The sequence below is a fragment of the Diorhabda sublineata genome, chromosome 5 (assembly GCF_026230105.1).
Source record: "Diorhabda sublineata isolate icDioSubl1.1 chromosome 5, icDioSubl1.1, whole genome shotgun sequence".
NCBI classification, from domain to species: domain Eukaryota; kingdom Metazoa; phylum Arthropoda; class Insecta; order Coleoptera; family Chrysomelidae; genus Diorhabda; species Diorhabda sublineata.
This window is the reverse complement of record NC_079478.1, coordinates 30,129,496-30,154,807: the sequence shown is the minus strand read 5'-3', so window position 1 is coordinate 30,154,807 and position 25,312 is coordinate 30,129,496. Positions and strand designations below refer to the sequence as shown.

Below are 25,312 nucleotides of genomic sequence, written 5' to 3'. Positions count from 1 at the left end.
CCAATACGGTAGATACCAATCCAATTTCAAAAATCGAGCTCAAAGAATCCGATAGACGCTATACTGTTGATCCTGACAAGGAAAACGAATTTATGAAATTTTTGTATCATCATCGATTCCTGTTCAATGTTCCAAATTGATTCGCTCTTTTGATACGCTCCAGAATCGAGCGCAAAAATTTCGTTACAAAGAATCATATATACATACCAAGGCTAATAAAAGCGTATTAATATCCATTCGTTTGACTTGTACATGGACTACGAGATTGTTATTGGTTTTCCTTATGAACTGAAACGATGAAAAACTATATATTTTAAGAGAACAAAGAGGCAGTGAACGCAACTTTCAAGTTGGAGAAATCTTCCGTAGAAAATATATCTTGACAACAAACTTTTAATGTTCTTTGTACTTCAGACAATTTTATTAAGACAAAATAATCTTTGGAAACTTCAATCAACGGAACAACTTTCGTCCTGAAACTAAAATCTGAGAGCGTCCATATAAAAACGCAAAAAAAAACAAAAAACTTCGTGGGCGTTCGGTGCGTGTCGGATCTGCAGAGCTATTGGCCGGGCGCACGCTTCAAATCAACATCTTAGCGCCAGCACTAGTGGTATTTTGACCGCTGCGTAGAGAACACTGAGTTAGGCGTTCCGGCCGGTATATTCAAATATACTTCGCGAATATTTTCCCAACAGAAAACTTTTTTATTAACTTTCTATCTTTCCTTGTGTGCAAGGGGTATGTTTGTTTGAGTGCTTCGGTGACGTTTGTGTCCGTTTAATACTAATAAAATGGTGTTCACTTTTCTTGGTGAGAAAATTTACTGTGTGATGCTATTACAAGTGGTTTTAGTTTGTGTGAGTTTCTTGGGAGTTTGCGGACAATTCGAAAATGAACCAGGTATGAAATCATGAGCGTATTCATTACAGAAGTTGTAATGTTATCAAATATAATAATATAAGGTTTTCTAAATAATCTACTGGAAGCGGCTGAAACGCAGTAGTTGTAAACAAAACTCATTGGGGAATGCTAATTAAAATTAACCAAATAGAAAGAGAAATTGAATTTAATAATCAAATATATATTATTTACTCGAGGTAACAGATGTAACAAAATTAAACCTAAACATATATATCTATATAAAAACATTTTATTGGACTCACAAACCAAATAATTAATTCACCGCAATAATTATGAAAGAAGAGTTTTTACTCAAAATTCCAGTAAGTGAGTTTTCTTATTTATAAAAAAAGGTGTTTCGTACTATGTTTGTTTCTCCAAAAAAGTCTACTAATCGCTAGTTATATCGTAAATGTGAACGAATATTTAAAAAACTCCAAAATTATACCGAAATGTTGAAAAAATACGTTTTTCCATAAATCTACAGAATATATTCCCTTCGGGAAACTAAAAATCTTTCTCGTTTTCTCTTCCTTTCCTTATTTTCAGTTCCCTGAAGTTGTGAATAAATATTCCCGCAAGTTAAGGATATATCCTAAAACACTTTTCCTCGTTTTGCTGCTAACCGTATATGTTATACAATGTGACTCATCGAAAATGTACCGGATGGACAACTATTGGAAAAGAAATTATTATATACTTTATCATTCTGAACTTGGAATGTGGGATCAAGTAAAACATATTAAAAAGAATTTTATATTCTGTATAAATCGAATCTTTATTTTAAAAATTTTTGTAGTAAAATTTGAAAAGAGCGATTATCTTTTTTGTCTACTCCCCTTGACTTATAGTTGGTTATTTCATGGTACTTTTTATAGAGTGAGATATAGTTGCGTTTCAATTTGCAAAAAATATTTTCCATTGCAACTTAGTAGTTCTCCACCTTACGTTCAAGTGCTTTATTTATATTATATAAATTGCATAATTAATACAATTTATCGCGAAAAAGTAGGAATGATTGAATTTTATGTGGAAACAGAACCACAGAATATTTCAATCAACTGCATTCCGATAGATATTTTTGGTAAAACTATGCAGGAATCGGTAGTAAGTAGCAGTATTGGGGACATTTAAAATTCTACTATAAGTAGGAATTAATTGTACTGCAAGCTTTTATCGTGTGATTCGCCAGTAATTATTGAACAAGTTTAATTCTGTCTAACGATATAGGTACTGAAAATAACTTAGACCATCAAAACGTCAAAAGTTTTCGTCCACACTATAATTTCCGTGATACATAACATATAAAAACAATACGATATTTATATTTTAAAAAAATTAGAACATTGTTATAATGAAACTACAGCCTGTAATTTTTATATGTTCAAAGTTTTGATTCATTAGTGTAACCCTTTTTTGCTAATATAATCTCGGCGTACAATTTTTGTATTCCCCCTAATCTGCAAATAATCGTCGTCTCTTTGGTTCCAATAGTTTTCCAGTATATTCCAAAGATGTGAATTAGGACACTGCTTTCTGGCTTCTCTGTTCAATTTATCCCACATCTCTTTGTACAGCTTCAAGGAATGTTTGGGATCGTTGCCATGCTGGAAGATAAATTTTCTGCCGAATAGATGTTAGCCAGAACGTACCACATTTTCCTTTTTTTATAGCATTCTTTTTTCAAAATCCCTTCACCTGGTCTTCAGTCGCCCTTCCTGCAAAACATCCCCAAACCACCACTGAGCCTCCATTGTGTTCTACAGTCGGGATTACATTTGGCTCTCCATAAAACACCCTCCCATTTTTCTTGCGTCCAATTTTCATATTCTCCTGCCCACTGCAACATATTATTTTTTTTATTATGACGTTTTAAAAGAGATTTCTTCACTACCACCTTTTCAAAGAGACCAGCTTCTGTCAATCTCCTTTTTACTGAGGCAGATCTATAGATTCATTGATCAAAGCTACAATATTTGGGACCGTGAGTCGTCGTATTTACTGTAGTGGATTTTCGAGGCCGCCTTGAACATTTTCTTTCGACGAAACTCCTGGTGAGTGTATATTTTTTTCACGTTGTATTCCACGTTACGTCGAAACATTTTTAGTTCTGGGGCAATGGTACAATTACTGTTGCCTAGACTATAATTCACTTGATAGTTCTTTGGTTTTACCCATTTTAAAACTTACAAAACTGAATTTGTCGAGAACGAAAACAAAAAGATGTCTTGTTCCAAGAAGTATAAATCACAGCACGTTCTTGCGTCTCACAGGGCTAACTAGAACTAAACTACAATCATTAACTCCGAGGAAATGATCCACAGAGAAAATATACAAACTAACCGGTACTTGCAGGTTTAAACTTAATTAAACAAAATATAAACATGCGCTGGTATAAACAAATAACGGACATTATTATTTTTGATGAAATTTATTATTTTGAAATCCAATTAATATATTATAAAGTGGGCAAAAACTTGTGACTGTTAGTGTATGTTTTTTGAGTGCCTTTCCTCAAGTAGAAGTTATTAGGCCAATTCTAGTAATAGGATATTTAACTACCTTGTGTACAGTGTAGTCTAAATAAGTATAAATCTAGAATGTGGATGGGAATCTTTATTCCACACAATGTAACATTAAAAAAGTGATTGACGGATATCAGATACTAAGAGTATTTCTTAATATTTTCATGTTTTTGAAATAAGTGAGAGGAAAATTATTATTAAATTCTTCGGAGAACCAAGAAAGTTCAAGTTTAATTACGTTGAGGTTTTTAAGAAAGTTCATGGATTAGCTGCAAATGCTCTAAATACGTCAGTATTTAGAAGCTTTGAAATTTCATTGGTTTTTCGATATCGACCATCCAGAAAATCATCAAAAAGATACCGTTTAATCCGTCAGTGTTAATAACAAATTCAGTTGTGTAAAGACTCATTTGTCAGTTTATTTAGAATTGACAGGGAAAAAGTACAGATAACACAAGATATACAAAAAATGGTAATCTAGTCGGAAATCATGAGAAAAACTAATGTCATACTCTAGTGAAAAAACTTCGTCTAAATTTTGTATGAAATGTGCAAATATTAAACAATATTAGTTGACGTGGCTTTATCAACTATATTTGTATTTTATATATTAGTTTGTAGAAGTTGCCACAATTTATGAAGCAACATGATTCCCTTCATGTAAGATAAGCCTTATTAAACTTTTGATAGAAAGTTTGTGGATGAAGACGTTATCTACTTATACAGAATTCAAATTTATGCTATCAGTTCAAAAAATTGATCTTTCAATTATTTCACTTTATTATAGAATATTGAATGGTAATTAAAAAATTTCTATTTCAAAATAAGTTTACAATTTCTACAAACACTATTGGTTAAGACGGTTGAATATCGGAAAGAGTATTTTGATTCATTTTCCTAAAAATACACGTCCAAAAGAAACAAAAGACTTGAGACCAATAAGCATATTACCAGTCGTATCAAAAATAGTAAAAAGACACATATACAACCAAACAAGCTTTAGGAAATTTTTCAGTACGTCAACAAGTCTGGTTAAATCAGTAAATGCCATAAAATCTACAAAAAATCTAGGAGAGGCTACCTGCTTGTCGCTTCTTGACTTTGGCAAAGCATTCGATACCATCGATCATAATATGCTTTCAGCCAAATTGCGTCTTAATCAAAAATATTGCGGTGGTAGTCAAATCTATATATGTGCCACTAAAAACGGATGGGCCTCATGCTTCCATTGTAGGTCTTTTTTTATATATAGCAGATATGAAAAACTGTTTAAACTACTATAATATACTACAGTATGCAGACAATTCACATAAATACAATTTCTTTTCAAAATCCGGTATCCCAGTTTTTCAGGATCGATTTAGTGACGTTCTCAATAACATAAAATTATTATTAAAAAATCACAATTTGAAACTAAATGCGACAAAGTCTTGTGGTTGTAGCAGACAACAACTACTTTATGTAACTTTTAATTTTGGCATAAATATTGATAACGAAAATACACCAATAGTAAATGGATTTTTTTTGATAGCCATATAAAATATAAGCGGAAAATAGCTTATGCTTGACTAAAAAGCGTACATCATGTTAAAAACATCTTGCATTGTAAAACAAAGTATTTTCTATCTAACATTCTCGTTCTTCCAGTATTGGATAGTCTATTCTAATTTCTTTAATTTCCTATTTCTTAGACCTTTTGATATTTTAATGCATCTAAATGTTCTTGATTTTAGGTCTCTTCTGTTTTAAAATTGGTTTTTTTTGATAACTTTTAAGAGATTGACGAAAAATTGACGCTTCGAATAATTTTAAGTAATTATCAAAATATGATATTGACAGTGATAATTTGCGTATTTATATTAATCAATGAATTTAGAAAATTATTCGATAACTATTGCAGTTTTCAACTGCATCCAAAAATTGCAAAATAGCTGCATGCGTTTTTTGTTTAACACATTGAGCCCCAACCAAACTTGATAAACTTTCCCCTGGGCCCAAAAAATTTTTTGTGTTATTACTTTCAATATGGGATGTGGATCTAATGAAAAATGGAGTAAAAATTCGAAATAAAAAGTTACCGCTAATACTTTCCCCAGGGCCCTATGGATCGTATACAAAAAACATCATATTTTGCACTTTTCACTCGAAATAGATATTTTCATTATATATAAGGTTAGGTTAGGTATACAGTATGGGAAAACAAAATTTTGTTTGCTTTTTTATCCTTTGAAAGATGATTTATGCTTTTATGTGAAATGGACCAAAATGTGCGATATGTTTTAAGAAATTTTATATGAGATCAAGGTATAAGGTGAAGGTGACACAAAAGAAAAATTTTACTCAAATATTATTCGAATTATGTTGAAGGAAACAACATAATTGTCTTACAATGGAGTTGAAGATCATGCAAAAAAATCAAAGTGTAGAGAACCCAGGACGGTCCAACAAAACATTAAAACACATTCAAACAGTGCCTTGAGTCATGAAGGATTGAAATAATAAAGACGTGCAATCCATAGGACCGCTATGGGCTGTGGGGCTCAATGCGTTAATTCACCTTATCGATATCATATGATTCCCTTTGAACAGAAATTAAGAATAACAGGGAGCGACACATGCTTATTTTTATTTATAAAATGATAAAAAACGGCCAACCTACTTATTTGTTTAATTCATTGTATATAATCAACCATCCTTTCTATACTAGAAATATGTAATAACCTTTATGGAGTACCTCAACATCGAAAATCTTTTTTTATAACTCGGTTCAAATGTGGAATAAGTTATCGGAAAACTATAAAAAAAGTCAAATCTCTTTGAGTGGAGATAGAAAAGTACCTTATTAGTAGGCAAATGGGGCATTAACACTAAAACAGATTAAAGGTTACCCCACAGGTTTTGGTCGCGTTACTGTTCTGGTTCTATTCTAATTTCGTTCGCATTATTTCAACTTAATGCCTTCCTTGCTTGATGATCTGGTATATTTATTGTATAGCTATAACTAATATCTTTGATATTGCTTTGCATCATAAGAACTGATGCTACTCTTATGCAATAGGTTTTTTGATTCAATAAACTTTTATTGTTTTTATATAAAACAGTTGATATGTTCATATTGAACAAATGTTCACAATATTTCTACTTTTTCGACATCCACATCTCGACTTTTATGAAATTATGTGAAGAAATAGGCTGAAATTTTATTCAACTTTCAAATTAATGTTACGAAACCGCTCGTGAAATGGGTCCTTAGCCGGCTCTGTTCAGCTACAATGGAATTTAAAAATTCTGCGAATACGCGCAGTCAACATTTTTTCTAAATGGCGGAAGCGCCTTTGATGTGTACTTTTAAAACTTTTTATTATAGCGAGTGGGTTATTTGAAGTATTTCTTCTAAGTTATATCTTGGAAAATCTATTTATTCATTCCTATTTGTGGTATATAAATAAATTTATGTAACGCAGTAAGTTTAGTTTCAAATAAATGGTCGTAGGGAATAGAACTAATTAGTAAAAGTAATAGCACAAAAAAGTGTATTGTATAGTGTTAAAATAAATTGAGAACGTATACGAATAGAATATATAACGTTTTATTCAATCAATTTATAAGCATATATTCACAGAAGGCATTTTGATTTAATATTCACAAGCATAGATTTATTAAAAAAAAGTATATATCATCCACATATATCAAAATCCCAAAATATTTTAGTCTGTTGAAGTAACTGAGAACAAATGTTTACAGGATAATTTCTTAGCATAAGATAAAATTCATTTCGGAATAATGATGGACAAACAATGCAAGGCGAAATTAATTATATGAATGGTTGACATTAGTGATTAACATGATTAATATTTAGAATATTTTAAATCAATTCATAATGAAAACAAGTTTTTAGAAAACCTTAGAGGCATATTCAGATCCCATATTTTTTTTATTAATTGCTGCCCAGAGAAAATGAATTATAATTAAGTCAATTAATATATTATCTCTTCGTCCAGTTGAATTGGATTCGAAATTTTGACAGGGAAAAAATACGTTAATTATGCGAGCTTATATTGTAAGCAGCAACCGAATTTCTTTTGCCTCAATTTTCATTACATTTGAATAGTGATTCAATTTATTGTTGCATTCATACACCTCCGTATGCCGTCTGATCATAACAAAGTTATACTATTAGTCATTTCAGAGACTGATTAATCATAAAAGTTTCATTTGTACTATTCAAAACATTTTTATTTATATTTTAGTTCTCGTAATCAATTTATGTTGGTATTACTCACATACAAATGATAACAACAATAAGTTGAAGGTATAAATTTTCTTGTGATTCTTCTCGTTTTAATTGTTCCTTAGATCATAAAACTCAAAAGTAATCTACTTAGAAAAATTTTTAATGAAAGCCTCAAATGAAGACAACTGATTTTCTATTGTTTATAAACTATTTTGGAACTTAGCAGGTTATTTTGACGTATATTGTGTCTACCAATGAACTGCAGGATTTTTTGGAAATATAAGGGTAAATAAAAGTAATTTAAATGACTATGTATTACACAAAAGAAAACAATCATCAAATCTCTTACAAAACCTAAGCACTGACGTTTCTTCTTCTTCTACTTAAAATCAACTAAAACATGTAAGTAGAAATCACAAATACCAGCCAAGACCCAAATGTAGTTTTGAGAAAGTCTGCTGATTCCCGGGATAACGAACTTTTAGAATTATGATTTGAAAATACATTTTTTACTTAATAACGATAAATCTCAAAATTAAAACTACACTGAAATTAAATTTGTTCAATAATAATCACGATTTATTTAAACAACTCGAAATAAACACAGAAACCGTTAATTATTGAGAACTCATCACATATTTCATACACTGTCAGTCTTGATTTGAAATAACCGTTTTTCTTAGAGGTTAGGGCGTCTCGTTTTCTTTTGAATGGTATTCACAAGTCATTTGAGACCAAAAATGGATTCAGGAGGTAGATATTCTGAGCCGACCATATTCCTTTCCACTTTTCGAGTACGAATCACATGCAAACTAAGAAAAAATGGTTTTAGAAATGTCGAAAAGTTTTTCGAACTACATTTACAAATATTTCTCATGGTGCATCAACGTCAATATTAATAAAAGATTATGTGTTTAGAAATCATTTGCAACTGCTACAAGTATATTGTTGAAAACCTCATAGAAAAGAGTCTCGTTTCGAAAAAAATATCCCCAAAATGGAACGTTGTTTAACAAATACTACTTGTCAACAAGAGAGAAGCTCGTTGTGTTCAATGTTTTTCTTCGGGAAGGAATTTTCAAAATTGGACTACGTTGATTTTAGATCACCTCGCTATAGGATTTCTTTCCACTGCACGGTTGGGTTGGAGTGCTGTGTGGGTGTTTGTATGTGAGGGTATAATATTATTGATGTGAGACTTCTGGAGTATTAAAGTCAAGTGAAGAGGCAGGTGGCTACAGCTGCGGCTATGTTAATCTCTGTCGTTGCAATAGGCTAATAATTGAATATGAGTGTCATGTTTTCCAAATGTCACTGCTCTATATTTATTTTTCCTCTTGTAAAGATATATAGTATATTGTTCAAATGTTAAAATTTTGTGGAAAAGAATTATAAAAGATGGAGCACCTTACAAAGAAACCTGCTACATGAGATGCAGTGAACATTTTATGTCCATTAGGAAGTGCATGGATAATCAGAACACATTTTTTCACTATATGATCAATTTGTGAGTTTCAAATACGTTAATTTTTAGAAAATTTCATCAATTTCTCGTCATCTACTGACCAGAAAATTATTGAAACGAAACCTTCTAATCCATCGGTGACATATAACCAACTCTTTATTCAGCAGTTTATACAGAATCAGCAGAGAAAAATACAACAAATAATTTACTGGAACTAAGGTACATAACCTGCTACGATTACACAATCAGATAGCGATATCAGAGAGCCATTCTCCGTGGAAACATATACTGAACACGCTGTTTACACCACCACTCACAATTACACTGTTTGACACTCGTTTCGATAACCAAGTTATCGTCTTCAGAGAGTGGAGGTAAACTAGGTGAATTAGCTCTACATAAACCTCAAAAAATCTCTCGAACTACACATGACTTCATGTTTATGACGTCTTGTTACTCGTCATATAAAAAATTATGTTTGAAGCTTCTTATTTTTCTTCTTCTTTCTTCCATAATTGGTCTGACGCCTCTTCCCTCTTTCTGTCTTCCCCCATCTTGGCTCTAGATTGTCATTCCACTTTTTTCGTGGTCGACCTCTACTCCGTGTTCAAGATGGACATTTTGGTATTGCTACTTCTACTAGTTTATCATATGTCATTCGACTTGGTTATATTGGTTCAATTGTTTTTACGCTGTGATACCCATTCGTTAATATTATCTACGTCGACGATTATCGTCTAATTTTTTTGCTTTCTCGATCTAATAGTGTTTTCCCGAGATCTGTCGGAGAATTTCCATTCCTGTAGCCTGCAAGAGTTGTTTTTCTTATTGTTTCTGATGTATAGGTCCTATAGATCTGATTGTCGCTTTGCAAATACGTGCCTTTGTTTCTTGCCCCATACTATGTTCTGAAGACATCCCGCGACTTTATTCGCTCTAGCTACTTGTCCTCTATCCTCCTCCTCTACGTCTCTATAACTGGTTATGTCAATCCCAAGTATTTTATTCTCTGCTCTTTTGATGTTGTCATGCATATGGTTTTTTCAGTCGAGTCATATGTTTGTCTGTGAGATCATAGATATTCAATAATCTTTGAAGATGATCTTTATTTACAGCACATATCATAGTGTCATTGGCATAGCACACGATTTTAATTTTCGAAACTCTTATGATATTATTACTGAAAATATCTACACTCGAGACTGAATATCGACTATCGAACCATTCTGTTTTTTTTTTAAAAAATATTATTTATGTTGTTTGAAAAAAATTTTCCCGTAATACAAAACACTATAAATTTTTCACTCAAATATCATATTAAAACATAATCATTGATCAGATATTTGTAAATCATATAAGAATTTTACTATGTATAGGATGTGCAAAGCGTATAAATCAAATTAATGGTTTTTATTTAAATGAAATTATTAAAATTGAAATATCGTTGGTCTTATGGGTGAATATTTTTTGAATTATATGTTTCTTCATATTTAACTCCAACGCTTTCTATCTGTTGGATGATGTCTAAACAATTTATTTCATATCTTTTATTCATGAATTCTTGAACTTTTCTTAGGTACCTATATTATCCAAATTAACACGTATGCTGTAGTGAATATTTCGTTTTAATCAATTATATCGTTTTAATCAATTTCATATTCCTTTTCTGATATCGCATGACAATATATAATTTATGCTTAGGAGAGCCAATGGCCTTTTAATTAAAAACATGGTATACTAATACCTTGCATGAAGTATTGTTTCAGTTTTAAATTAAAAATTCAAAATTGAATCGATGGCGCTTTACTGATTCATGTATTTTAATGAAATTCAATGAAAATCTATTTACACACTATTTTTGTTTTAGCCAGAATTCAATAATCACCCTACATAGTACTAAACTGCCTGGTAATAAAATGGAGGATGTTTTTAATTTAACTGGCAGCAATTTAAGTATTTTTACCTAATACTCGAAGCTGTTTTCGTTTTCCAGTTGCAGCTGTTGTGTAGTGTTTTTATAATTGATATTATTGGTAAACCTTTTTATAACAATTTGGAATGAAATCATAATAAATCTGAATCTAATGTAAATATTTATCGCTATAAAGTTGTTTGTAGCAATTATATACTTGATACACTTTGAATAAGTTTAACAAGCATGGATATTTGAAATTTTTGCAATTTCCCAACATAAGAAAATAAGATGTTTTCCAATTTATACAATACATTACAAATTTGATGTTTTTATATGTTATTTGGAATTGATATATTTCGTGTGAATCAACAAATCCGATATTTTTGTCAGGAAATAGTAGTACCAAAATACTTTTGTGAAACACAACTTTATTTAATATATACTAAAAATTGTGGCGTAAATCTAAGTACGATTAGTCTTTAAAAATGATTTAAATAATACATAACAGAATTGTATAGTGTACACAAACTTCGCAGAGAGAAATTGGGGTTGTAACCCAAAGATCCTACTGTGCATGTACACGGCAATTGTGACCCCAATCATCACATTTGAAGCAGTGGTTTGGGGTACTAGAACTAGTCTGAATACCACGAGGAATAATCTCTCAAATGTACAAAGACTGGTTTGTGTTGAACTTGGACGCTGAAAGCATGTGATATAATCCCCTCTTCACATACTACTAGAAAACGTGGCAGTGAAAACATCACTTAGAATTTTTAGAGACGGAATAACTAAATAAAACCGTCCTTTAATAATGACCAAACTTGGAAAAAAATTTACCTCAATACTAAGCTGTAGAAATAAAGGGGATTATAAAACACAACACTGGAATGGGAGTGCACGGGTCCAGAAACAAACACTCTGAAAGCCTGGGCAGCAGACCAAATTTTCAAGCAGAAATCTGTGTAATTGAAAAATGTGTCTAGCTCAATCTAGAGAGGAATTATAGCCAAACCACCATCATAGATTTGAGCTCCAATAAGGCGAAACCTTTATCCACATTCTGTGTGTGTAAAACACTACGGAACTCCATAGTACTATACTTGGGAGTTTGGCAACTACAGCCATCCCATATCTACACTGGGTTTATCCACTTTCGATCAAGAAAGGGGAACACAATAGATCCTTTGGATCGCAATTTTTATCCACATACATAGTGGTTATTCATTAAAATGGATTTCAGCTTCATTCAGTAGGAGTTTTCTATTATTTGAAGCATACTTAGAAACAAATTGTACCAAGATTCACACCAAATATTTCATTTTTTAGTGTATTTGAAATAAATTGCAGTTTTAAATTTTCAATGCATTATATAACGAATATATTCCGGTGTTTTCACGATTAGTCTTTGAGAAAACTATATTGAATGCAGCTGTATACAAGTATGTTAATATATATGTAAAATATTTCAAATATAAAGAAACATGCACCTGAAACGAATATTACACTGATAGGCGTTTCACATTCATGCGCAATTCGCGGACGTGATTTTCATCGCGAATTGCGGAGAAAATAGCGCGCAGATTTTTCGTTGCTCCACATTGGCAGTGTTGACAATCGTGTTCACAGTACAGCTCGGGCACTTGATGGATATGGTTGAAGTAGATCTTTTGACAAGGCTACTGCTAGGTGCATTCGCATATTATAATTATTTATACAAAAATAATAAGCATCTTTTCAGTATTTTTGTATCCTCTCAAACTCTAGTTCCACAAAACTGGTACTTGAGTATGCTCTAAAACAAATTTTGCTTAATTCGTTTTTTCTATTACCAGTTATTTTGTATTGTGGTATAAACAATATACCCAAAGGAGAAGGATCTCGATTGTTATAGGAGTTATAAGAAAGACTCATTTTAATTTCGTACGGGTAATCACATCCTGAATTTTATCGCATCAATTTAGAAACACCCTATGGGTTACGAATAATTGATCATTACATAACTGAAGCTACTGAAGTTACTATAATGAAATTAGCACAGTAGGTTCATCTAACAACATAGTCTCCCAATGAGAGAGGATCTTTGAATCATACAACCCTTAGGGGGCTAAATAAGAATTTTTGGTTAATTCATGTATTAAAGTCTATTTTGAAGTTAGAATTTTCAAATTTAATATCTAGCCTACAAATTTAACAAAAATTAATACTTCTATCAGGTGGAGTTCTCTATGAAAAAAACTTCACTTGTATTTACAATTTCTTGCGATTATGATTGATACTTCTTGATTCTATTTTATAATCATGTCTGTAACCACTACGGGATTTGAAACGACGGTTAATTGAAAACCGTGTCGGCCAACTTATCAGTACTTCCCAACTACAGTAAATTTAGCAACTTAAGCATGAACAAATTCAACAGAGAAGCATCATTTTCACACAAACGCCCCATGAATAACGTAAGTATGTATTCAGAAAGGATATTTTAAAAGTTAATTTATGGCAGAATGGTGATCTCAAACTCACGACGAATATCTATTTTTATTTTATTCTGTTTCTAAGAATTGTGCAAAACTTCACGAGCAAGCCCCGTGCTACAGCTGGTAAGTGTAAGTCTTGGCTGGCAATAAGGTGCCACTATGCAATTGACTCTTATTCTATAAGATAAAGTTTGAAATTTTATGATATTCGAAAACTTTTCCTCATTTTTCTTTCCATAAGACTTAATTCCGAATATTCAGTCTACTCTTGAGCTTGACGTGAGACGCTAAGCTCTATACCACATTTTTTATGGTCTGTTTATTGGTCTCCTTGTGTTTATTTTTGGTTTCATATCCATTTTCTCGCATCGATATGAACACTCCAAAATCTTTCACTATCATCTTGAATTCCTAGTTCTCTGAGACTCATTCCCCCAATTGTTATTAGCATTTTCGTTTCAGTAGTCTTAATTATTCTTTTCGTTGCTTATGTTTCGGCTTCATTGTTTCATATTCGCTAAGCTAATCCATCTCATAACATTTTGATCCTGGCTTTTCTCTAATATCCCGACTTCTCATTCTAACTCTAACGCTCTTTCTCTTAACTGTTTGTTCCTCTTCCTTTGAGTAGTAGTCATCATTTTTTTCGTCGTTGATGTTAAAAATGATTTTAATATTTCTAGTTTGAATGGACAGTTTTCACGAGTGAATTCTTCTAATAAATTTGATATGATTTGGTCTCCATACCTGGGAACCGAAGAGATGAATGAGAATATCATGTTTTCAAATAAGATTGTTTTGATTATCAGATGTAGATCAAATGTGTGGGATACAGCAGAATTTTGAATTAAAATGTGTTCCATAGGGATTCATACTTATAATGATTAAAAGTCGCTCAACCAAGAAAATGGATGGAGTTACTTAAATTTGTCTACTTACAATGTATTGTAAATTGGGAACGTATTTCCTGTAGAAGTTAATTAGAAATATTACCAATTATGTTGTTATGAGCTATGAAACCAAACAAATCATAAATTACTGTTATGATAGATTTTCTTCTCCTTATTTATGCAAATAAGATCTAACGATAAGTATATAGTAGAAGCTAGAGGTAAACGATATTTCTAATTGAGATTTCAACAGTTTGAATAAATTATCATCGACAATTTTCTTCTGATAAATACGTGGATAACTACTTGCTGTAAAACATTACTCCATTTTTAGTGCTGTAATAATACTCCGTCGTAAATGTTATACCGTTCAAACAAATGAACGTTTAATGTTATTACCCCGTAAAGGTTATATTAATCTATGTCTTAAATTATAGTTAAACAACCTGTAGTTCGATCTTGCAAACTAGAGACTACCGCATCTCTTTGGTTTGTATTTTATTGTCTTTCATTTCTACTGTGAGTTGATTCTATTTTACTGCTCAGTGCCATAAGAAGCAGTTGGAATATGAGATCAGTCGATAATAAAAGGTAAACAATAAAAATGCTTCATTCATTTCTGAATTATTATAAATATGTTTAAAAAAAGTTAGTAAATATTCCATAGAAGTAGTACTTAAAAATTAACCCTACGGTACCCGCTTGAAAATCTGGGAACGGTTACCCGTTTCGGTCTCATAGACCGTTTTGTTTCAACGAATAATATAATAGCTTTTTCTATCCTTTTTATATAGAGGCATTAAAACAAAATAATATTATACTAAAATATGTTTGTTCTTTATTCAATAAAACACAGATATAGATAGAAGAGGTAACGAATAAACTGAAAACTTATTCTAAATAAATGTAAACTGAATCACAATGTGCAAAATATATGATCGAAGAAACACAGTAACTAATTTTACATTTTCATTCCGAAAACTTCTCAAAACATGTTTCACATACGATGGTAATATGTTCGAGGCACATGAATTTTTTTACATTTTACACAATGAAAGTGGGTTTTTCTATTTCTTTTACTATCGCAAAAGTGGCACCTTCCTCTTTCAGGTAGTGGTTCTGCACTAGTTCCTTCTTGGATATCTTAAATACCACAAATTTCTCTGATGCGAAGCTTTAGTGGCCAAGATACTTGCTGTACAGTCGATCGGATAAGTAAATGTGGACGAACGATCTCCATAGATAGACTTTTTAGAAATTCTCTACGTCGAATTGTGACAGAAGGATTATTTGAACAATATATCAAAAAATAACACAGAAGCTATCATAAAGTACCAAATAGTGCCAGAATTTACCAAATAAAATACAAACCTTTCAGAAATTTTCCAAGCGAATGCCCGAAAAAATCCAACTCTGATACCCGTTTCGATCTCGCAGACCGAAATCGCCTCTATATGCCAAACAACTATACAGATCTAGCTATCCCACTGAACTAACGTCGAACGGGTCGAGCTAGGAAGGTACCCGGGTGGTAGGCCGAAACCGACATTTGATTGCTTAAAGCAAATGCACATAATGCCACGACGGTCCCACTGACCGGATGTGGGTACTGGAGGGTTAAGATCAGATATATAACAAATAAACAATGTGACTCTTTTCTATTGGAAATATTCATATGAAATCTAATGTTATTTGCCGATTTGAGAATTCAAATGATATAAAAAAAATAATTACAACTTTTCCGTAATTTTTTCCATATGGAAAGCAAGTGTAAACTCTAATTCACTTGAGTAGTCCGAGTGTTGCCCGTTGTATGGAGGTGCCTCTGTATATTGATCTCGAACTTATATATATTGTAATGTTCGGGAAAGACGTGCCTTGTTAATTGATTGGACAAGCTTGCAGTTCTCCAAAGAAAGAAGTACCGATAAATTGAAGTTCTGGGCGTCTGCAGGCGAACTTGGTCTTCATGAGCCACGTCTCCCTCTCGTTTATGTCTTGGTGGTATTATGTTGGACAACTCGGAGAGGCATCTGCCGAGATATTATAGGTAAAACGTAGTCAGGTCTATGCTATCCAAGTTTCTGGTCAGATCGCCTATAAGTCGAATTGCTTTCTTCTTTATTGACTAGAGTATCTTTAAGGTTAGTTTGGGAGCCCAGTTTCATATAATAGAGTCATCTAAATCGTATTTTTATATCACTACTGAATTTTTGAATGAATATTGATGTTGTATAAGTTAATAGGTGCGATTATTATTGCAATTTTCAAGATTATTTCATACTTCTATTATTTATTGGTGACATGATTCCGACGTCTACATTATCATCCACTTTTTTCCACCAAAAACAATTCTGCAAAGACCGAAACAAATTATATTCATTGCGTACAACATTCGGTCAATTGGAACTTCGTAACAAAATTTTGCCAATTTTTAGCTAGAGGATGAACGTTCTCATGAGAGAACATGATGCTCTAGTTTCATTGATCAACTTGGCGATTCATTTGAATTTCTTAATGTACTTTAGGTGACAGTATAATACGGAATGGTCAGTTTCATTAGGTTATAGAATTTCACAGATAATGATACCGTTTCAATGTCACCATAAACACAGCATCATCTTACGATCTATCAGGACTTCGCAGCCTTTTAGAACACACCGACCACAATCACCTGTGCTTAACGTTCTTATTTTTTTTTTCAAATTTTCATTGTTTATTAGGTATTTTATTCAACAGATCACTCAAATTCCAATTGTTTCCAAAATTATTCCAAACAGTTTGATGATTGAAACCTAGTACATCAGCAATGTTTTGACAGCTTACATGTCGGTTTATTTCGATTAGTTGCGAAATTAGATCAGGTTTTCCAGTTAGGTCGGAGAGGAAAAAATTCCCAAATTAAAATTTTCAAAAAAGTAAAGCTCGCACATATTAAACATCCTATGAGTTACACCATCGTCATTAGAAATATTACAGATTTCTCTACATATTTGTGATGCGTTATAACTTGTTCGATAGCAAAGAAGCATCACTAACTCTAACTAATAAAACTCCTTTAATAAATACAACTTTATAAGTCACTTGTCACACACATTTAAGTTATCTTCACTGAATCCACATAGATTTTTACCGCCACCAAACATTGTATATTTCTGCGACTTGTGCAGTGCTCTGGAAACCAAAACTTCCTGGTACTTTGTCACTTCTCAAGGCATGGGAATTAATTGCTTCAAAAGATAACCCACATGACTCCTCATTACTCCAGTCTGCATCCTTAATTGCTCTCTTCTTGTGTTTTTCTTTTTTATTCAGCCCTTCCAGCTTCTTCTACAAATTTTCCATAGCCTTTTTCCCTTGATTTGCACTCGACGAAGTCATTCACCAGTCTAATATCCACAGTTCTCTGCAATGCCCAAACTAAATCAGTTGTTTATCTCTGTTATCATCTACTATCAACTGTTTGGCTTTCATAATCACTCTGATTATCTCATTTATGATCGTGTTTGCACTAGATCCTTCCGATCCTACCCATCAGAGACCCGTTGCATTCTACACAATGTTCGAATAAATTCTTTTTCTATTGTCCTCATATTCTTAATTTAGATTATTCCGTTAGGCCCCCCCTGACCATTTCGATATATGATTTCTTCATCCATTTTTGTTTCCAAATATTTTTACTAAACACAAGTCTTTTTGTTCTCCTCAAATACACATGTAAATAGTTTTTTTCAAATAAGTCTCCAGGTCACATTTTTATATGGTTCCATGAATTTTTGGATCATTTACTTCATATATTTGAAGGGTTCAGATGGATGTTGGCAAAATTGAGTCTATAAGACTCAAATTAAAATACCTGTTCAATAACGTTATTTGAATTCAATGAATGGATCTTCATTGTCATACTTTATGACTGTTTGAAGTATGAGTTTCAAGTCCATTAAAATATTTTGACAATTGATTGATTGACATTATTTTTGAAATCCAAATCAAAACTCAGATCAGAAAACAATTTCCTCGTTCAAAAAAGTGTACTAGACCTACAGTAGTCAGATGTGGGGAGCAGCTAACAACATTATGAGGATTTAACGGTTACAGCCCATTGTACTAAATCAGTCATCCAACGATCTTTAAGTACCCACGGTAACTCCAACGAGTTATTTACAAACCTCCTGAAGCAAATGGATAGAAAATTTAAAAAAATAGACATATAAGATCTAATCAACTGTGCAAGATTGTTTCTGAAAGGAACACACCGTCTGTGTCATTGTTTTATCAATAACGTTGTTTATTAAACAATATAAAAAAAAATTTAAACAATGTATGAAGATATGAAAGACTCTAAGTGAAGAGATTGGAACTTTTTAATAGAGATATACTTGAAGTTATATTTCAGATCCGAAATTTCTTACTAACGCTCCTATGTACAGTAATACAGCAAGAGTCTAATAAAAATAGTCAATAGTAATTGGTGTAACTTGAAAAAATGATCAACTTGGAGAAACGAAATTTTTTAGAGCTCCTTTATATTATATTTCGGAGCATGAGCAAAGCAAAGGTGATCAGGAAGACTTTAACATTCAATGATTATATATTCACAAAGGAAGATTAAATTCGTGTTAGTTAATGGAGCAGAATGAAATAAACCGAAACAGTATGGCAATGTACTAAAAATAAACGTTAATATCATTAAGACTTATGGAACAAATAAAACATGTAACTTGATAAAATATACCATAAATCGATGGTTTCTCTTTTTAATTGAAAGAATATGTTAAGTTTATATGAAAGCGGTTAATTACTGTCATTACTTTATGAAACAGATTCAAGAATGATGGTTAAGAAAAATTTCTGAACTTAACCTGATAATTTTCAATAGGGAGCAATTAACTACCTCCTCGAAAATAAAAAAAAAACAGGTAGAAAGTAATGCAGAACAATTTGGAAGCAACTTTGACCAAATAAATGTGGTGTAGAAACAATAATGTATGATTCTTCTTCTTACGACGCCATCTCCCTACGGAGGTTGGCGATTCAGATGGCTTTTGTCGCACGGCCGACCAACCGTTTTCTTTCGAACTCTCTCTCTATTATCAGGCGGAGAATCTTCTATTGCTCGTCTCTCATGATATGTCCTAGGTACTGCAACTTTCTCTCCTTGATGGTCGTGAGAGGCTTAATGTTTACCCATTTGCTGTAAGACCTCTATGTCTATCTTATGTTCTGTCTAAGATATCCATTCGCCTGTAGGCGTACATTTCGAACGTGTCAATTTTCTCGTAACAGCGAAGCATTCCGATATGGAGCTCCAGGCTGAAGTTGCGGTTTGCTAGAAGTCTCCTCATGTTGTTCAGATTTTTCCGCGCTTGCTCAATTCTTTATCTGATTTTGAGTTTTGGGCCGCATTGCTGGTTAACGAGCGTGCCCAGGTATCTTAAAGATGACACTTGTTCAATGAACTCTCCACGGAGTCTTAGAGTGGCGTTTCTTTGTATTTTTGAGAATACCAATAATTTGGTCTTGGACGTATTCATATAAGGGCCGAATTGCTCACTATATTCTACAATAACGTGCATAAGAGATTGAAGTTCTGGTAGCATACTAGTCACTACCACGGTATCATCTGCGTAACGAAGATAGTTTCCATTGATCTTTGTGCCTGCAGTTGTATTCTCGTGGGCTTCGCGAAATACTGTCACTACTACAGAGTAGAGTTTAAACTTGTCTCTTCTGATGTGGAACCTTTGATTTTGACTGTTGATTTTTGGTGCCAGTAAAGTCCGGTTATGATCTTTAGATCTTGTGTGACGATATCGGTTGATTTTAGGATTTTGATCATTTTTTGTTGTGACACAAAGTCAAAAGGGTGGCATCAAATATAATAAGTACAATTTCTAAAAGGTTGATTCAAATTCCCTATAAGAATAACTTTTGCACACCCTCTAGAGGAAGAGATCTCACATAGATAAAATAACTATCATACTACAAAATTAGGTGTGTAAATTAAAAACGGGTTAGAATAAGAATTCTAACCCTTTATCAATTTACCAATTAAAACGCAAGTAGTTCCATGAATTATATGAAAGTACTAATTGGTAAGCAGTGTAAATAGGGAAAGCAACAGTAAATAATTATCAAATAATCAAGCGACACATAAATAAAATCTGGACTGATTTAAGGTTTCGTTTTTACATCAATGGAACCTGTCTTACTTCTATCTATACGACAAGATAAACCAAATAAAGGAATCTTCTTATCTTTTACCCCCATTTTATTGACAGAGTAGATGGATATTTGTGTGTATCGAGTCTGTGTACATTTTGATAACGAATCTCGACTTAAATGTTTTTTTTTTACCAGACAGCGATTGAAATGCTTTTGATGACTACCTACCACCCTGAATGATGGGTTCGAATGGTATTTTTATTGTACTATTATACTGGGTGTGTAAGTCTGCTAAGGTCTGTGTAATGTAAACTTCATTTATATCATTAATAAAATATTAATTAGCATGTTGACTGAATTATATATCTTTGTTAGGATTGTATAAACAAGATTAGTGGCGTTAATATATCGAATGTCGATTTTTTATAAGCCGAAGTTATCCTATGTAATTACCTACTGGGTGTCTCTAGTACAAAATTTAAATATAATTTGCTCCATACTCAAGAAAAGGATTTTGGTAAAACTCAATGGTATGTACTATTTTTGGTATATTATGATGTAATAACGAGGGTTTAAAGAGTTAATAAACTTATTAATTAAGCCGAAAATCACGAAAAGATAATTACATTCGAAACCGGGAACATGAAATGGATTTCAATTGAAATGAATGTTCAGAAAGGTCCGTTTTCACAAATACCGAGTTAATTTTTTTTTCTAAAAAATCCATTAGTCTTCTATAAGGTTGGGGGTTAGCTGAGGTCATTAAATAATGTTGAATTTTTTGTTCATATGCTGACGTGAATTTGAGTCTTCTTAAGTCTAAAACTTTGTAGTTCCAAGGATTAAAATCGCATGACCGATGGAGCCGATGAACCAGAGCTTCCACACCTCTACTAAACGATGCAGAAAATCGTTACTATACTAACCAAGACATCTTCTTTTAAAGTGCAGTGGACCTCTATCGTGCCTCAAAAATAAAGATTTTTCCTCGTTTAGTGTTAAATCTAAATCTAAATCTAATAAGTCGTTATAAATGAACGTTCAAATTCCAGATACATATCACAGTTTAAATTTCGAGGTAGAACGTGATACACTACTAATTTGTTACCTGTATAGTGTATATTACTGTACTACCTTTTTGCCTTGTGCATTCTCATTACACCATTTGTGTGCATTGTGAGAGTCAAACTTGTCGTGTGAAGGTTGCTTTGACCTTAAAAAGAATATATTTTGAAAAATTTAGATTGACGGCTTTATGCTTTTGTAATGTTTGGCAAATCGTTAGATTGGCATGCAAGAGCTCTTGGAATTGTTCCTAATGATAAGGATGTATCGTCCAAGTACTCAAAGAATACGTATGTGTTTGTCTTGCTATATTCCTTACACTAATTGTTGGCTTATCATCAATTAAATTTTAAATTATATTTCCTTACTAATGGCCCTTGTTGTTTCGATCTAATAGATTTCGTTCTTTTTTGATCTTACATTTTCAGTGTCTGGGCAACATGTTCAATGGGTCTGATTGTATTTTCACTTGGTAAGTTGTTTTTGGGAATCTCTTCTGCCTAACTTGTAACAGCTGCACTAGAGTTTAGTCAATCCTTATTTACGGTTAATATAATAATACGTCACAACTGTTAATAAATGACAATTTTCTTTGGCAAACGTGGAGAAGGAAAAAAGATGTACCGATTAATGGTAGGCCTACAATCCCAATTCGTTAATACGTATCTGTTCAATCAAGGAGGTCTGTTTTCAGCGACAAAAAATAATCAATTCTCCCAATTCGTACTAATTAATAATAATGGTATTTAATTACTTCATCATTATTTTATACTAGTATCGGCTTTTACTTCATAATTTTCAAATCAATTTTAACAAAAACTGCACATAGTATCGAGTGTAACCAATTTGGTGTAAAAATAAATGATGTTTAAGCTCAGTTGAAATTTCGTTCAACGAATCTAACCTAAAAAAAGTTATGTTCATTAAGAACCGTGTAACTAGCTCTCTCTCAGATAAACTCATGGGATGTATCAACTTTTAAAACATAATTGTAGAAAATTTCATTACAATTTTACTAGTAGTTTCGACATAATCGTAAAAATGTGAATTTTTTACCAACGCTCTTGAATGTAGATTACGCTAGGAAAAAATATTTCCCAATTTTCTACGTATCCTAGAGACGTGATCACTTTTTATTAAACTTCGTGTATAATGTAATGTTTTCTTTAATTTAATTTATTCACTTTTTATTTACGTGCTTCACTTAACCAACTCTCTTCAGTGGCTTTCAACTACAGAAACAGTCAAAACATATTCAATAATTTTACTAACAATTTATGAATTTTTTTGGATCGACTACCCTTATTTCCTGACAGAACTCGTGGCAGTTTTCTTTATTTCCGCAATCGGGATTTGAACTCGAGTTGTCTTAAATACTAGACAGAGCATTATTCTACTAAACCACGTTGATCCCCCTGAATATGTATTAACTGAAAATATGTCAGACTAGGGACGCCAAGCAAGTTAACTATGATTTTATTGTATAGAAGTTATAAATAAAAAGTAAAAAATTACTTGTATAGTTATAATGCTTCACTTATTGTTTGGAAAAATTAATGTTTCAAAAAAGCAATAGATATTGATAAAATATAATCTTATTAGTTAATACAAAATATTATATTCTCTTTTCCACTTTTGATTTCTATGTTTTTAATGCGACAATTGTGAAATTGCTGCATTTAATCGAGCCAATTATTACTGCTTTATTCCATACAATTTATCTCAACCATTAGATATCTAAAATCTTGAGCAATCCTAGATTCTCTGTGAAGAAATTGATTCACAGACATAAGGAACATGCTACAGCAGTGGAAAATACACCACGTGGTGGACTTTATAGAGTATTTCCAACAGGACTGCATCGTTATTTGGTACAATATCCCCATAGAAAGTGAACAGTATCAGCTTTAAATATCACGGATACGTATTTCGTCGTGTTATTCCGCACCTACTAGACGATTCCGCGATCTAAATTTACGTACTAGAAGTCCAATACGGGTCTCCCATTTATTCCTTAGATATTGTGCTATCTGTTTCCAATGAGGACAAGAGCTTAGAAGATAGGTCTTTTTAAAAAGTTCACTAGAATCAGTTTGATTAATGATGACAATGGACAAACGATCTGGAGATAACTAGATCGTTAACAGCGACTTTATTTTCTCCAGAAAGTAGCTTTCTGTCAGAGGAGGAAAGAAATTGTTACATACATCATCTATTATATACATAATGATTTAGATTGTAATGTTCTGGTTATGTATGACAATCCGACAATTCTCATCTATATTGCGTGAGAAGGGTTCAAGATGCACCAGTCTAGTTCAAAACGCGTGGGATTCTATCTTTCGAATTATTCTCAATCGTGTGAATACATCTCAGACTACAGTTCAGTTAGTTACGGCAGGGGCGTTATAGGATTGAAACGATGTTTGAAAGGATGTCATAGCTAACATTAGTTATAGTTGATTGGTTTCAGATTTTTGAAGTTTTCTAGTTTGTAGATTCATGAATAAGATATACGATAAACAAAATATTCTAATTGTATATTATATTTATTTGTTTTATGAGAAACTATTTCTCTAATAAGAAGTTCTTTGTATATTACAACTTGTAACGTATATTAAACATAATTCGTAATGAGCTCTAGCTGTGTGTTTTATTTTTATACCAGGAAACTGATTAGTGTCTAATTAATTGGGATATTATTTAGTTCTCATTTTGTACGATTCACAAGACTGCAGTATTAGAATATTTAGTATTGGGTTGTCCAGAGGTAAATTCACTACGGAGTGTGTTTCTTAATAGAATAATAAGAGCACCACTCACACACAAGTATTAATTATATAACTACTAGTTTATTTTTTTTAACTTTTATAATGACCGAAGTAGGCAGTAGATGCGCCGTGGATAAAGTGCTGCGGGTAACTATTACAGTCTTAATAGCAATGGGATTAATCAACTTAATTCTGATCATTATGAAACCAATAAATATAACTAATTATTTTCTAACACAATAAAAAACTTTTAAGTGAAATTAATAAATTCTGGCAAAAAAGTCCTGATTATGTTTTGGAATTATGAAAAAATATTAGGGAAAGGTCCTTCAGTAATATAGGCAAGTGAAAAAATAAAATTAGGTGCTAACTGTAAATTAACCAGAATAGCATAAAAGCGTCATTTTAGAGGTTAACTACCGTCACAAAAATATTATATACTTGATCTTCATTTTTCATAAGTTTGATGAGGAATGGAAACATGCTTTAAGTATTGAAAACTCAATCTGAATATTGTTAACTTGCTTCTAATATCCAACAAAATAACCAAGGTAAAAAAATATTTTTCGAAAGGACATAAGTCACTTTTACTGGTACATTTTGTAGTCGTACAGGTTGAAAAATAAAGTGAAGGTATATCATTCTTTTCGTTAATATATTCTTCATTTGTCCTTTCCGATAATACGTATTTTCTCGCAATCAAAGTAATTTACTGTGAAATCCGAACATTGAAATAAATACGAGGGTTGTGTGAAAAGATTGCGACTTCAACCTAAAGGTCAGCACTTATCAATATAAGTTTGGAAATATATTTGTCCACGCCTTGAGAAATTTTTACAATCAGTTTGGACATTTTTCCAATGTTTAACAATCGTTTAAATGAGTCGTTGTCAAGATTTTTC

The 25,312-nt window shown here is 32.1% G+C and overlaps 1 protein-coding gene across 1 annotated transcript in view; it reads left to right on the top strand.

The window, feature by feature from the left end:
- Positions 1-609: 609 nt before the first annotated feature.
- LOC130444711 (lachesin-like) overlaps positions 610-25,312 on the top strand; it is a 493,082-nt gene continuing 468,379 nt past the window's right edge. The window contains exon 1 of the mRNA XM_056779987.1: positions 610-903. Coding sequence (XP_056635965.1) covers positions 795-903 — 109 coding nt within the window. The 5' untranslated portion in view covers positions 610-794. The remainder of the gene's footprint in view (positions 904-25,312) is intronic.